The sequence below is a fragment of the Chionomys nivalis genome, chromosome 3 (genome assembly GCF_950005125.1).
Source record: "Chionomys nivalis chromosome 3, mChiNiv1.1, whole genome shotgun sequence".
NCBI lineage: Eukaryota > Metazoa > Chordata > Mammalia > Rodentia > Cricetidae > Chionomys > Chionomys nivalis.
Window position 1 is genome coordinate 72,143,455 of NC_080088.1, and position 13,652 is coordinate 72,157,106.

The 13,652-nt window shown below is 43.1% G+C and overlaps 1 protein-coding gene across 1 annotated transcript in view; it reads right to left on the reverse strand.

Moving 5' to 3' along the window:
• Positions 1 to 4,816: 4,816 nt before the first annotated feature.
• The window catches only part of Senp2 (SUMO specific peptidase 2), a 45,987-nt gene continuing 37,151 nt past the window's right edge, over positions 4,817 to 13,652 (reverse strand). The window contains exons 15-17 of the mRNA XM_057765215.1: positions 9,463 to 9,547; positions 7,893 to 7,988; positions 4,817 to 6,045 (exon numbers count right to left, since the gene is read on the reverse strand). Coding sequence (XP_057621198.1) covers positions 5,983 to 6,045; positions 7,893 to 7,988; positions 9,463 to 9,547 — 244 coding nt within the window. The 3' untranslated portion in view covers positions 4,817 to 5,982. The remainder of the gene's footprint in view (positions 6,046 to 7,892; positions 7,989 to 9,462; positions 9,548 to 13,652) is intronic.

Genomic DNA, 13,652 nt, shown 5'->3' on the forward strand with positions numbered 1-13,652 from the left:
GAGTGAGATACAGATTTTGATTGGGATTGCATAAACCTATTAATAGCTTTTGGTAGAATGGTCATTTTCACAATGTTAATTCTACAATCCATGGACATAGGGTGTCTTTCCATTTTCTAGTGTCTCCATCTCTTTTTTCAGAGGATTTATGTTTTCATGTAGAGGTCCTTCGCTTCCTTGGTTGTTAGGTTTACCCCTAGATACCATATTTTCTTTGAGGCTGTTGTGAAGTTGTGTTCATAGCCACCTTCTGTGTATGTGTGTTCTTGGTATAGGAAATACCAACAGAAAAGTTAGTGATTAGCCAGGCGGTGGTGGCGCACGCCTTTAATCCCAGCACTCGGGAGGCAGAGGCAGGAGGATCTCTGTGAGTTCGAGACCAGCCTGGGTTTCTCTGTGGCTTTGGAGCCTGTCCTGGAACTAGCTCTTGTAGACCAGGCTGGTCTCGAACTCACAGAGATTCACCTGCCTCTGCCTCCCAAGTGCTGGGATTAAAGGCGTGCGCCACCACCGGCCGGCCATGCTTTTGTTTTTAAGTCCATTTATGTGGTTTATTCATCAACTTATATCCGTTGAACCATCCCTGCTTTTCAAGGGTAATTTCAACTTGGTGGATAATCTTTTTGACATGTGTCTGTATTCTTTGTATTTATTGGGTATTTTTGAATCTATGTTCATCAGGGATATTGGCCTGTCTTTTTTTTTATGTTTTGCCTTTTCCTGGTTTAGGTATCAGATACTGGCTTCATAAGAATTTGCAGCACTCTTTTTTGAATGTCTAGAATTCTGCTTTGAATCTATCTGGTTATAAGACTTTTTTTTTTATTTTTTTATTTTTTTTTTGAGACAGGGTTTCTCTTGTGTAACAGTCCTGGCTGTTCTGGAACTCACTTTGTAGACCAGGCTGGCCTCAAACTCAAGAGATCCACCTCTCTTGCCTCCCAAGAGCTGGGATCACCACTGCCCAGCATCAATTTTAAGTTTTTGTTTTGTTTGATTTGGTTTGTTTTTTCAAGATAGGGTTTCTCTGTGTAGCTTTAGGGCAATTTTAAGTTTTGTTGCATTGTGGTCAGATAAGATATAAGGAGTTAATGATTTGTGTCTCAGAATGTGGCCTCTTTTTGGAAAAGCTCCCATGTACTTTTGGTAGAATGTATATTCTTCTTTGGTGTTTGGATAGACTATTTTGTAGCTATGTTAGGCTATTTGATGATGTCAATTGATTCAATTTTTTTGTCCAGTGGACCATTGAAATGGCCAACTATGAATGGGTTGATGTACGGTGCGGGGTGGTGCAGGAAGTGCAGAGGGTCTTGTGGATAGATACAGGTAGGGCAGGGCTTAGTGGACGCCTAGAGGTTGACTTCAGAAGAAGTGATGGGACTGGCTGTGGGACCCTGGAAGATGTGGGGAGTCTGGGTGTGGAGTAGAGTGGTAGAGGTGGCCAGAATTTTTATTCTTTACCTTTTGTTAGTATTTTACCTTTCTACCATAAGTACATATTATTGTTATTATTAAAGGAAATTATAGATGTTAACTGGTACTTAGGAATCACACGTTGACTGCCATATTTGTGTGTAACGTTTGACATGACATGTACAGACTGTGTATGCGGAGCATGTGCATGTGTGTGTTTACAGCAAGGGTAGTAGAGCTTTTCTTTATATATTTGAAGTGCATGCCCAAGAACTCTGTTGTTCTGGCAGTTTCCTGTGAACGGTTCCATAGGAGTCTCAGAGACAAGGACTCAGTACCTATAGTTGAAAGATGCTAGGCTAGGACATTAGCTAGGCATAGCTGTGCATGCCTGTAATCCCAGCTCTCAGCAAGTGGAGGCAGAAGGATTGCAGTAGGCTTGAGGGCAGTCTGCACTTTAAAGTGAGTTCCCGGCGAGCCTGAGTCACAGAGAACTTTCTCAAAACAAAATAAAAACAAAGATGTGTTTGTTAATGTAAAACCTGCACGTTAGGTACGCATCTCCAGGAAGAAAAAGACACACTTCTCACATTCCCTGAGCCGGACCTTGCTTTCTAAATCTGAATTTATATGAGTGTTGGCATGCAATATAGAGGTCAGAGGATACTTTTGGAAGCTGGGTCTCTCCTTCCCCGACATGTTCAAGCAAGTGAACTCAGCTGCTTGTTGGGCCATCCTGTCAATTTGATTTCCTGTCTTATCACCCGTGTAGAGAAGTAACCGGACTTCTACTGAATATATTTAGGAAATGCCAATGTACAAACCAGAGTGAATGCCCCTGGTAATCACTTATCAAGTCTAGAAGCTTCTAGCCTGTTTCCCTAGGTTTAGGTGGATCATTTTGAAACAGGCTGTGCCTTTCTCCCTCCTGCCTTCTAAAAACCTTTCATTTTGCCTGGCAGTGGTGGCACATGTCTTTAATCCCAGCACTAGAAAGGCAGAGATTGGCAGATCTCTATGAGATCCTGGTCTATAAGAGCTAGGCCCAAGACAGGCTCCAAAGCTACAGAGAAACCCTGTCTCGAAAAACAAATTTCTTTTAAAAGAATTATCTGTATGTCTGGGTTTGTGCGTTTGAGTGCAGGTGCCCAAGGAGGCCAGAAGAGAGCATTGGAGCCTGAGGCCAGAAACGAGTGCTCTTAACCCCTGGGCCATCTCCCCAGCTGGTCCCATCTTGTGTTTGTCTGAGTGAGTGTATACCAGGTGTGGGTAGCCAGAAATCAGAAGAGGGTGCTGGACTCCCTAGAGTTAGGACTATAGGCCATTGTGAGCTGCCCAGTGTGTAAGCTGGGATTTACGGCCCTCTGCAAAAACGAGTGCTCTTAACTGCTGAGCCATCTCTCCAATTCAAAAAAGGAAACATATTTCACAAAATAATTGTGTACATGTGAGTCATATTGATCATAGGATAAAATACATTGAGTTTCAATACAAAATCTAAAAGCTACTCAAGAGATTAATTTATTGGTAAATAAAACTAGTATCTATTCCAGCACACCCAAAATCCTTGGATATATTAAATTACTAGAAATAATAAATCAGCAAGCCATATGTATCTCCACCTTACAAATAAGTTCTAAAAATTTACTTGATATGGAGGCCTTCTCAAAACTAGCTCATAAAGCCATTTAAATAATGTGGGTTGACCACAGTACCTTAAGTTGTTCAGATATTTGGTGTTTACTGTATCTTCAGGAAGACTCCCCACCCACACAAGATCCCCTCAGCAGTCCCCAAGTTCTGTGCAGGACTTGAGAGGGAGGGAGCAGGGGCTCCAACAGCCTTAATCAACTTGGGTAGAATACAGAATCTGCAGGGATGGTTGGACAGCGTCCCCTGACCGCAACTCCAGGTAAACCACAAGCATAGAGCATTTGACTGCAGAAAGAGAACTCACCAACACTATGCATTTCTTAAAATTTACTCATTTTCAGACGACAGACTGTGGGCTAAACAGAACAATGAAACATTTTTTTTCAGGTCCCCAAATTGAAATTTCACACACACACACATTGGTTTTAATTTTGTTGACTTGCTCGCTAGTTACACCAATAGCTATTTTCATCACCTATTTTTATTTTTTTTCATAATGTTTGACTAATAATTCTTTCGGTTTTTCAAGACAGGGTTTCTCTGTGCAGCCCTGGCTGTCCTGGAACTCACTCTGCAGACCAGGCTGGCCTTGAACTCAAGAGATCCATCTGCCTCTGCCTCCTGAGTGCTGGGACTAGAAGTGTGCACCACGACCTCTGGGAGACTGTAACAATTCTATTGCCCACACACTTCCTTGTACCAAGGGAGACACGTCAGTGCCTAGACAACCATCCTTGTGGCATCTTAGCTTGGATCAGGAATTCAGGTAGAGTAGTGCAGCTGTAGCGTAACATCTGCACTCACCTATTTCACTATGCCCGAGTGTGCTGCACGCACATGTATGCGGATGAGTAATGAGAAGGCCGCGAGAGCAGCTTAGCTGTCCTCTAGCACGTCTCCTGTTCCTCTGCCTCGGTTCCCTCAGAACTGGGATTACAGTGTGAGCAGGTGAGCCTGTGACATAGGTGCTAGGCTGAGGCTAAAAGGGAACTCGACTTAAATCACTGAACCATCTCTGCAGCTTCCTGTCTGAATTAACAATACCTCTCAAGGGCACGCACAAATGAAAAGCTCAGAGACCGTCCCTCGAATGCACCATCAGCCATAGCATCATTCACCTGGGTGGAGAACAAATCGTCATCCAAGAGAGACTTAGGCGACAGAAACAAACCTTACTCAACCCTTGATTCCTTTGAAAATTTGCTTACTATTATTACAGTGCACCTGTCCATGTGGCCAAGTGTGGGGGTCAGGGGACAACTTGGGGGAGTCAGTTTTTTCCTTCCATGGTAGGTACAGGGGATTAAGTTCAGGTCATGTAACCATCTTGGCAGGTCTGGACCATAAACTCTCAGGCAGAATTCTAGCATCCAGTTTCTAGTAGACAGTCAACTTCTGAGCTCCTCTAGTTATACCAGCTGCCTGATCTTGGCCCCACTGGCCCAGTTCCTAGGGTGTCAGCTAAAGGAAGTGGTCTCTCCATCCTGTGGAGGAAGGAGCACAAACAGTTCAGCCCTGACTGGGCCACCAGGTCTCTTTGGGTTGGCTTGGCCATTTTGGTCCACATCACAGGCCCAGCTTCCAGACCAAGGCCACTTCAAGTCTCAGAAAACAGGTTTCAATGGCTACAACCTCTGATCCAGGATTCCCCAAGAGCAGATATAGACATCTGTATCTAACACACATCTTTTTGTATCAGAGCGCGTTGGGAAGGTGGAAGCTGGAGAGGAGGAATTCTCAGCATGTATTCTAGGTTCTGCCATGCAGTCTTTTATTACACCATAAAAGCAACACTAGGCACTAGGTCTTGCAAAGTATGCTCTGACCAACTTTCTGAAATTAAAAATGCATGACCACTTCTGTAAGATTTTTAATGAACAAAAAAGTTAAATACAAACTTTCATATGCAAAATAGATGACTGTAAAACGGGCAACCTCAGAGCCAGGTACTAAATCTCTCTCTGGAGGCTCAGTGGGACTGAAGTAGGGCATGCTAATGAGCCAAGAACTTAATTTCAGTTATATATATATATATATATATTAAAAAAACTCTGAGGAAAAATAGGCTTAAATTGAGGAGCATCTTCTGAAATAGACAGTTCAGGCCAGCCCTTTACCATTGTGAGGTTCATACTCAACCACACCTATGATGAAACATTTATGGTCACAGTTACTTTGAATCCAGTTTCAAGAGGAAGCCAAGCTACTTCAGTTCTAGAAAAGGAAGTCTCTAAGATGAGCACGCGCTGTTCTGAGGCTGCACAGACTGAGTTCCTTGGCCACATTTCCACGAACTGTGCTTCTCTAAAAGGCAGCAGATCCCTACAACAGCATCGTCATTTCTTCTGGCATCTTCAAGTCTCAAAAGAGAACTTTAACCATGTTGGCAGCTCCTACTCCAGCATCAGAGAAGCTAGTGAACACCCCCTTTGTCCCTCTGCAGCAGGGAGTGGCAAGTCTGATTAAAATTCTTTTCAGAAATAAATAGTTCAAACAAATTTATCGTTAATTATAAAGAGCAGTGAGGAAGGGCACTGCCCAGTGTTTGCAAATGAGCGGTGAGTGAGTACACGCGAACAAATATATAGAAACAACAATTCATAGAACAAGTCCTGCATTTCCCACATTCATATGGAAATAATTTTTGAAAACAAAAAACATTAATTAGCATTTGTTCTTTATGGGGTGAACAGTCCAGGGCTCTGAGCAGGCACAGCCTTACAAACAGGGTTGCAAGCAGCCCCTCCACATCTCGAGTCAGGGCTACTGTGGAGAGGCCTTCATGCACTCTTGATGCTCAGTACCTGTGAGAACAGAAATGATACGGGGACTTTTTGACCCACAATGCATGAGGTATATGGAAACATCCATGAAAGAACCACCAGCAGCTAGAAGGCCCAGGGCAGGGCATTGTCACAGCAACTGCTGATGGAGGATTTCCCACACCATCTTCTTCCGGAAGAGAGGCATCTGGTGCTGAAAGAATCCCACAAACAACAGTATTACACACGCTGTGCGCAGTATCACAGCATGACGGCCTCTAGGTGTCATCATGTCCATCAGCCTGACCATTTTACATCAAGTGTACATTTCTGAAGCACAGTGGGATTTATTTTGAGCCAGGAAGGCTTTCTTGTCCTGATCTTCCCACCTATGTAGGTGGGATTCCAAGCATGGTCGGCCATGTTTGACACGGTGTTTGTTTGCTTGCGTAAGAAGGGTCTTGCTAAACAGCCTCCTAAGCGGCTGTGTTCATGAGCTCCTGCCTCAGACTCCCAGTTCTAGGATCACAAGTGTACCACACTCAGCCTATATACATACATTAGTGTGTAATTACATGTGCTTATAGGTTAAGAAAAACCAAAGCTGAATACAGAATCATATATTACAGAGTAATGACAAAAATAGTAAGAAAAGAAAGAAAAAAAAGCAACAAAATGGAAATGTCCAAGCAGTGGAATAGGAAACTTTTCTACATCCTAAGCGAACATTATTTTTAAAAAATAATTCACTTTTATATTAAAAAGTGACCTTAGGGCATGAAAGTATGGCTTGCTAGTAGAGGTCTTGCCTAGTATTTATGAGGCACTGGTTTCAATTTAAATGACCCTTATTTAAAAAGCAGGAAAAAGCTGGGTGGTAGGGACATACACCTTTAATCTCAAGCACTCCAGAGGCAGAAATAGGCACAGGTGAATCTGAGTTTGAGGCCAGCCTGGTCTACTGTTCTGAGTTCCACAATAGCCAGGGCCATACAGGGAAACCCTCTCTCAAAAAATTAAAAAAAAAAAAAAATTGATGTTCCCAGCTTTGGCTTATTTGTGTTTTAAATTAAAGACAAGGTCACTCACTATATAAACCAGACTGGCTCGAGACTCAGAGACCCTCAAATCTCTGCTTTCCCAGGGCTGAGATTAGAGGCATATACCACCATGCCCAGCCTTAGCATATGACTCTTAAGTTATTTGAAATAGCTCAAGGCACCCAAGGGTTCAGTAGACTGTCTAATATGCACAGTGCTGTACACTTGTAATCATAGCAATCAGGAGGCAGAGGCAGGAGGATGAGAAGTGCCAAGGTCATCCTTGGCTACATAGTGATTTCCAGGCCAGTCTGTGGCTATAGGAAATCCTGTCTCTCTCAAAAAAATAAAACATATAAAACTCAGTAAAACATTACTTTTATTCCTAGTAAAACTGCTGAGACTAATCAATAGTGATTACTGATTATCTGAGATGGGAAAGCTGGCATTCAGTAGTGGTTACTCCATGTTCCTCCAAAGCACTTAGTTCTGCTGCTCAGAAACAGCTTGTCTGGCACACAGGAGCTATGACACAGAGGTCTATGGATGAGAATATTTCTAATGGGGTTCACTCTGGCTGTAAAAAGACTGAGAGTTCAGTATCAACAGAGGTTTAAGGTTTTTGATACAACTGAACTTCCTCTCAAGTGTAAACATCTCTCAGAAAGGAAAGCAGCCGTTCACTCATGCTTCCATCTTAGACCTGGGGTTAAAGTCCTCCCAAGGCCTCTTTTCCCCTAGCTGTTATCTATTCTCACATGCCTGCCTCTAGCTGAAAACAGTGATACATATAAACCAATCAAAAAATGGAGTTCAAGGACAAGCAAATTATCCCACTGGTCATGAACAATTTGGTCAAGTCCAAGAACACACCCTATGCCAGAGCATGTGTACACTGATTCTGAATGGGGCCTCACCTAAGGTTCTTAGCATCAGTCAGTCAGTCTGTCTGTCAGAAGAGCCTGAAGTGTGCCAGGCACTGCCAAAGTACACTAACAAGTGCATGAGGAGCTGGACTCACCTGAGTAAATGTGATAGGTTTGTCCCTAGAAATATAATCTGCATATTTACAAGTAAACATTCCACAATCACTCCCATTCAATTGTTGAGGAATCTCCTAAACAAAACAAACAGAGGGGGAAGAGGTAAAATATCATTACATATACAACTCCTTAGTCTCTTTCTAAACATCGCTGTGGATAAACAGTGTGATGATGGCGGCTGAATCTGGTGCTACACAGACAAACACAACCACTCTGACTCTGTGGATACACCTGGTGTTATAACACACAGATGCACAAACACAACCACTCTGACTCTGTGGATACACCTGGTGTTATAACACACAGATGCACAGACAAACACAATCACTCTGACTCTGTGGATAAACCTGGTGTTATACAAACACAGATGCACAGACACAACCACTGACTCTCTGTGGATAAACCTGGTGTTATACACACACAGATGCACAAACACAACCACTCTGACTGTGGATACACCTGGTGTTATACACACACAGATGCACAAACACAACCACTCTGACTCTCTGTGGACTAAAAACTATAATCATGATACAGCATGTGAGGCCACACACAAACATTTTGCAGAAGAAAGAAGTAAGGCAAGTAAGAGTTCTAAGCAAAACAGAACCCATCAAACATGATGAGGGGTGGGAAAAGAAGGAACAGCATTTGATTCATTTCAAGAATAGTAGTGACGATGATTCGTATTATTATAAACTTTAAATATGCCCGAAAACGCAAGCATCTATTTCAATACTGTGGAAGTTACATGTCTTAACAATCAGGGCACCTGCCCATTGCTTAGGATCCCTACAGTTTCCAGGGAGATGAAAAAGAGATTTTAATCTACTAGGATCACTCCTTGAGAGCTTAGTCATGTCCCTGAGGCAGAAACACAGCTAGGAGCAAGCAGCTCTAAGACATTAGAAAATAAACCCGTATGGAAAAAGCTGTGTGATCTCATTCCAATCTTGACTTGACATGACTGCAGCCATCTTGAACTTTGACCCTAACTGAATCTGAGTTGAACCTGGTCACTTTCCGTAGCACACAGTTTCCTAGCACACTACGGCTGGTCAAGCCACTGGAGTGGTATGTATGGGAGTTGTAGGACCAGACTATGACATCATGAATACGCAGAATGTGCCTTTAGTCTCTGACATTAGCTGGAGAAAAGCCAGATCATCGTGGTTAGATGAGGTCTCTTCCACTGTGACCTAACCACTAGACCTGCTGCTGTGCCAGTTTCTGTGCAAATGGACCATAAGCTGCAGTCTGTTGTCATGGGTCTGCCTGCCTTTGATCTCATGGTATCCTGGGGTCCATTTTCAGACCTGAGACTGGGTTTCCCCAAACAGTTTATACCTAAAGTAAGATGAAAGACAAGAAGCAACTATCTTGGTTATACTGATGGTTATAGGTTTAGAAATACAAACCTCAGGACTAAGGTTGTATCCACGGACCCTAAATTTGATCTTTAGTGTGACACACACACACACACACACACACACACACACACCAGGAAAATGAGTGAAACAAGAAAGAAATACAGACAGCGTCACTTACATGTGGCTTCATGCTGTAGTGGGTCCACTCTAAGAGATTGAGATCTGTATTTCTTTTGGTCTTACTTTCATCCTGCAAATACTGACTAAAGAAAACAAAAACAAATAATAAATTTATCAATGGAGGCCCAGGAGACCACCCACTGTGATTAAAAAGGACCATGTGATGTTCAGCAGGGATGTCGTTCTCAAATCTGATTCTAATTTGGGGCTGGGGGTTTCAAGACAGGGTTTCTCTGTAGCTTTGGAGCCTGTCCCGGAACTCACTTTGTATACTACACTGGCCTTGAACTCACAGAGATCTGTCTCTGCCTCCTAAAAGCTGGGATTAAAGGTGTGCGCTACCACCACCCAGCCTGAATCTATTTGTTGTTTTAGAAATATAATTACATTTTTATTTTTAGGTTGTCCTTTCCTGCTAGTACAAATTATATATGTAAAAGATATCATGCAGCCGGGCGGTGGTGGCACACGCCTTTAATCCCAGCACTCGGGAGGCAGAGGCAGGTGGATCTCTGTGAGTTCGAGGCCAGCCTGGTCTACGAGAGCTAGTTCCAGGACAGGCTCCAAAAGCTACAGAGAAACCCTGTTTCGAAAAAAAAAAAAAAGATATCATACATACTTACTTTAGAACAACAACAACAACAACAAAAAACCCTAAAACAGCCACTCAATTACCAACTGGCTATGTATTTTTCTAGTTGTCTATATCATCTGTAATATACACAACTAAAGAATTCATCGTATACTGTATTGAAGTACTGTTCAAGGTAGTGAAAGTTTTTAGTGCTCCAGAGGCTGAGGCAGGAGTCCAAGTTTGAGGGAAGTCTGGGTATGTAACAGAACAGTCTCAAACAAGAGCACTACCTTAATCTGAAAGAGACAAGGTTGGTAAGGAACTCATTAAACCAGGAAGAACTGGACAGGGAAGCAGGCAGGACCGCTATGCTGCAGGCTGCCAACAGGTGTGGTGGCCTGTCTAATGAAGCAGCCCAGGAGGGAGCAGCAGAGGCCGCAGGAAAGGGCTGCACAGACCTGCAGCACAAGGAAAGGCCACGGTGGGGTGCAGGGGTTCAAGAGAACTACCAGAAAGGACCTGCTACCTCTACTCCTTCACAGGCCAGAACCCCAAGTACAGTGAAGCTACAGAAACAATAGTTCCCCGCAGCAGTGCCCACTCGTCCACACAGCACCACAGGGAACTTTAACTGGAGCCAGCAAAATCTGAGGACTTCACCTTTCGATTCAGTGCCGCTGTGAGCAATTCAATCCATGGGTATTACTTTTACCTCTTATTTTCTATGATTCAATTTCAACTCTGGCATGCATGTCTCAGGATGGTTTTGCTTTTGTTTGCTGAGGTTTTAGGACTATGTTTCTCCACCTGGTTTACCAGAAGACACTTTTTAAAATTTTTTATGTAGGGGGCTGGAGAGATGGCTCAGCGGTTAAGAGCATTGCCTGATCTTCCAAAGGTCCTGAGTTCAATTCCCAGCAACCCACATGGTGGCTCAGAACCATCTGTAATGAGGCCTGGTGCCCTCTTCTGGCCTTCAGGCATACATGCAGTAAGAATATTGTATACATAATAAATAAATAAATATTTTAAAAAGTTTTTTTTTAATGTGCACCAGTGTTTTGCCTGCATGCATGTCTGTGTGAGGGTGTCAGAGCTTACAGGTACAGACAGTTGTGAGCTGCCGTGTGGTTTCTGGGAATTGAACCTGGGTCCTCTGGAGGAGCAGCCAGTGCTCTTAACCACTGAGCCGCCTCTCCAGGATCTCCCCACCCATAGAAGGCATTTTTTTTTCTACTGTGTTTCATACACTCCCCCTCTTTTCTTAACCATATCCCCTCCTTTTTTTAAAGATTTATTTATTTATTATGTATGCAGTGCTCTGCCTGCATGTATCCCTGCAGGCCAGAAGAGGTCACCAAATCTCATTACAGATGGTTGTGAGCACATGTGGTTGCTGGGAATTGAACTCAGAACCTTTGGAAGAGCAGGCAAAGCTCTTAACCACTGAGCCATCTCTCCAGCCCCATGCCCTACTCTTTTATTGTCTATAATATTCTATAGTTTCAATGCTCTCTAAAATCTGTGGACCCCAATAGTACCCCAACGTTCCCTTCCTTTTTATTTTACCCACCTTTGTTTCTTTTTACTTCAAAGTCCATCTAATACTCAATCCTTCTACTTCCCCACCTTACTTCTCTCTCATTAATCTGATTAACTAAGATCTGAAAACACGCCACATTATCCTTGGTTGTTTATCCTGTAGAGCTACTGAAGTCTAAGGGTCCATGATAAAGGGTGAGCATGACAACGGCACGGTGGGATAGCAAACGGCTGTGGCTGTCCTCCTAGCGCATCTCCTCCTCAGGGGATATGATGGAACTCACAGTAGGCACCCGGACTCCCGGACTGAGGAGCTATTTTCTGAACTACACACTCATCACTACCACATCCAAGTCCCACCTCAACACTGCCAATACTTCAGCTAAAAGAATATAGCTGATTAGAAAAAAGAAAGCAGCTTGGTGTGAAGGCGTAGGCCTTTAATCCCAGCAATTGGAAGGTAGAGGCAGGAGGATCTCTGTGAGTTCAATGCCAAGATAGTTCCAGGGCAGTTGGGGTTATGTAGACAGATTTGGTCTCAACAAACAAACAAACAAACAAACATGACAAAAAACCCCTCCAAAACCAAAAACCACACCAACAAAAACAAACAACAACAAAAAATTTAAATTAATAATAATAAAGAAAAAAACAAGCACGCAAAGAAATAACACCAGATGTGTAAATCCCAATGCAGTACCAAGAAACAGGGAAAGAGCCAAGAAAGCATCAGTCCTGTAGAAATGACTATTCAGTAACGGTGTCAGTGACAAGCCCAGACCTCAAGATGATGATTACAAATACATTCAAGGATGATAGCAGATGAAAGGGTACAACAGGGAACCGGATGTAAGGCCATGCACCTTGAGTTTCCACAGAGATGCCCAAAACACACAGAAAAGACAGCCGTTTTCAACAAACGGTACTGGGAAAACTGGCTAACTACCCTCCCCTGCAAAAACCCAACACAAATTCTTTTATCTCTCAACCTGCACAAAAATCAATTCCAAATGGACCCAGGGCCTCAATCAAGACCTGAAACTCTGAAACTGCTAGGGGAGAAAAGAGTACACTGGGGGCAAAGGTAAAGACTATCGAAATAGGAGTCTGACTGCTTAGAAATAAGGCCCATCACCCACAAGTGTGCTCTAATGAAATTAAAGCTTTTGTACAGGAAAGGAAGCTGTCAATGAAGTGGAAAACAGCCTCCAGAATGAGAGAAAACGCCTCAGAGGACCAGTTTCTGGAATATACATGGAATTCGGAACTACACATTGAGAAAAGCCAACTATTACAATGGTACCGAACAGAGAATTCTCAAAAGAGGATGATGGCTAGTAGTATGCACGTAGGAAGTGTTCAACACTATTAAAACTACTCTGTGACCTCACCACAGTCAGAACGGCTATGGGAAGACAAATGACAACACATCCTGCTGTGGATGCAGGGAAAGAAAGGCTTAATCCACGGTTGGTGGAAAGGTAAATTGGTGTAGCCACTATGGACATGAGTGTGGAGGGTTCTCAGATGGCTACACATACAACTTCCACGTGTCCCAGCTATACCACTCCTGAGATGTGTACCCTAAGGACTCTATATCCTAGGAGAAGCCTGCACATTCGTGTTCACTGCTGCTCTCTTCAAAATGGCCACGAAGTGGAATCAGCACACGTGTCCACAGCTGATGACATAGATGTGCTACACATACACAATGGGATTTTACTCCACGGCAAGGACAAATGAAATCGGGAAATACACAGGAAAATGGATGGGACTAAAGAAGTTACAGTAAGTGAGATCATATAGGCTCAGACAAACACTGTATGCCCTTCTCACACATGTGAATACTAGCTTTTAATTTTTATATCTGTGTGTTTAATTTGGAGTTATCTGTAGAATTCAGGAGACTTGAAAGGACCTATGAGAAAAGCAGGGGCTCTGAAAGGAGCATGTTGGGAATGCCTGGGAGGAGTTGGCAAAGGATATGAGCAAGACAAATCATTTACATTCGTAAATCATCAAAGAATAAAAGATACTCTATAGGAAAAAACCTGGCCTTGTCAACAATAAGC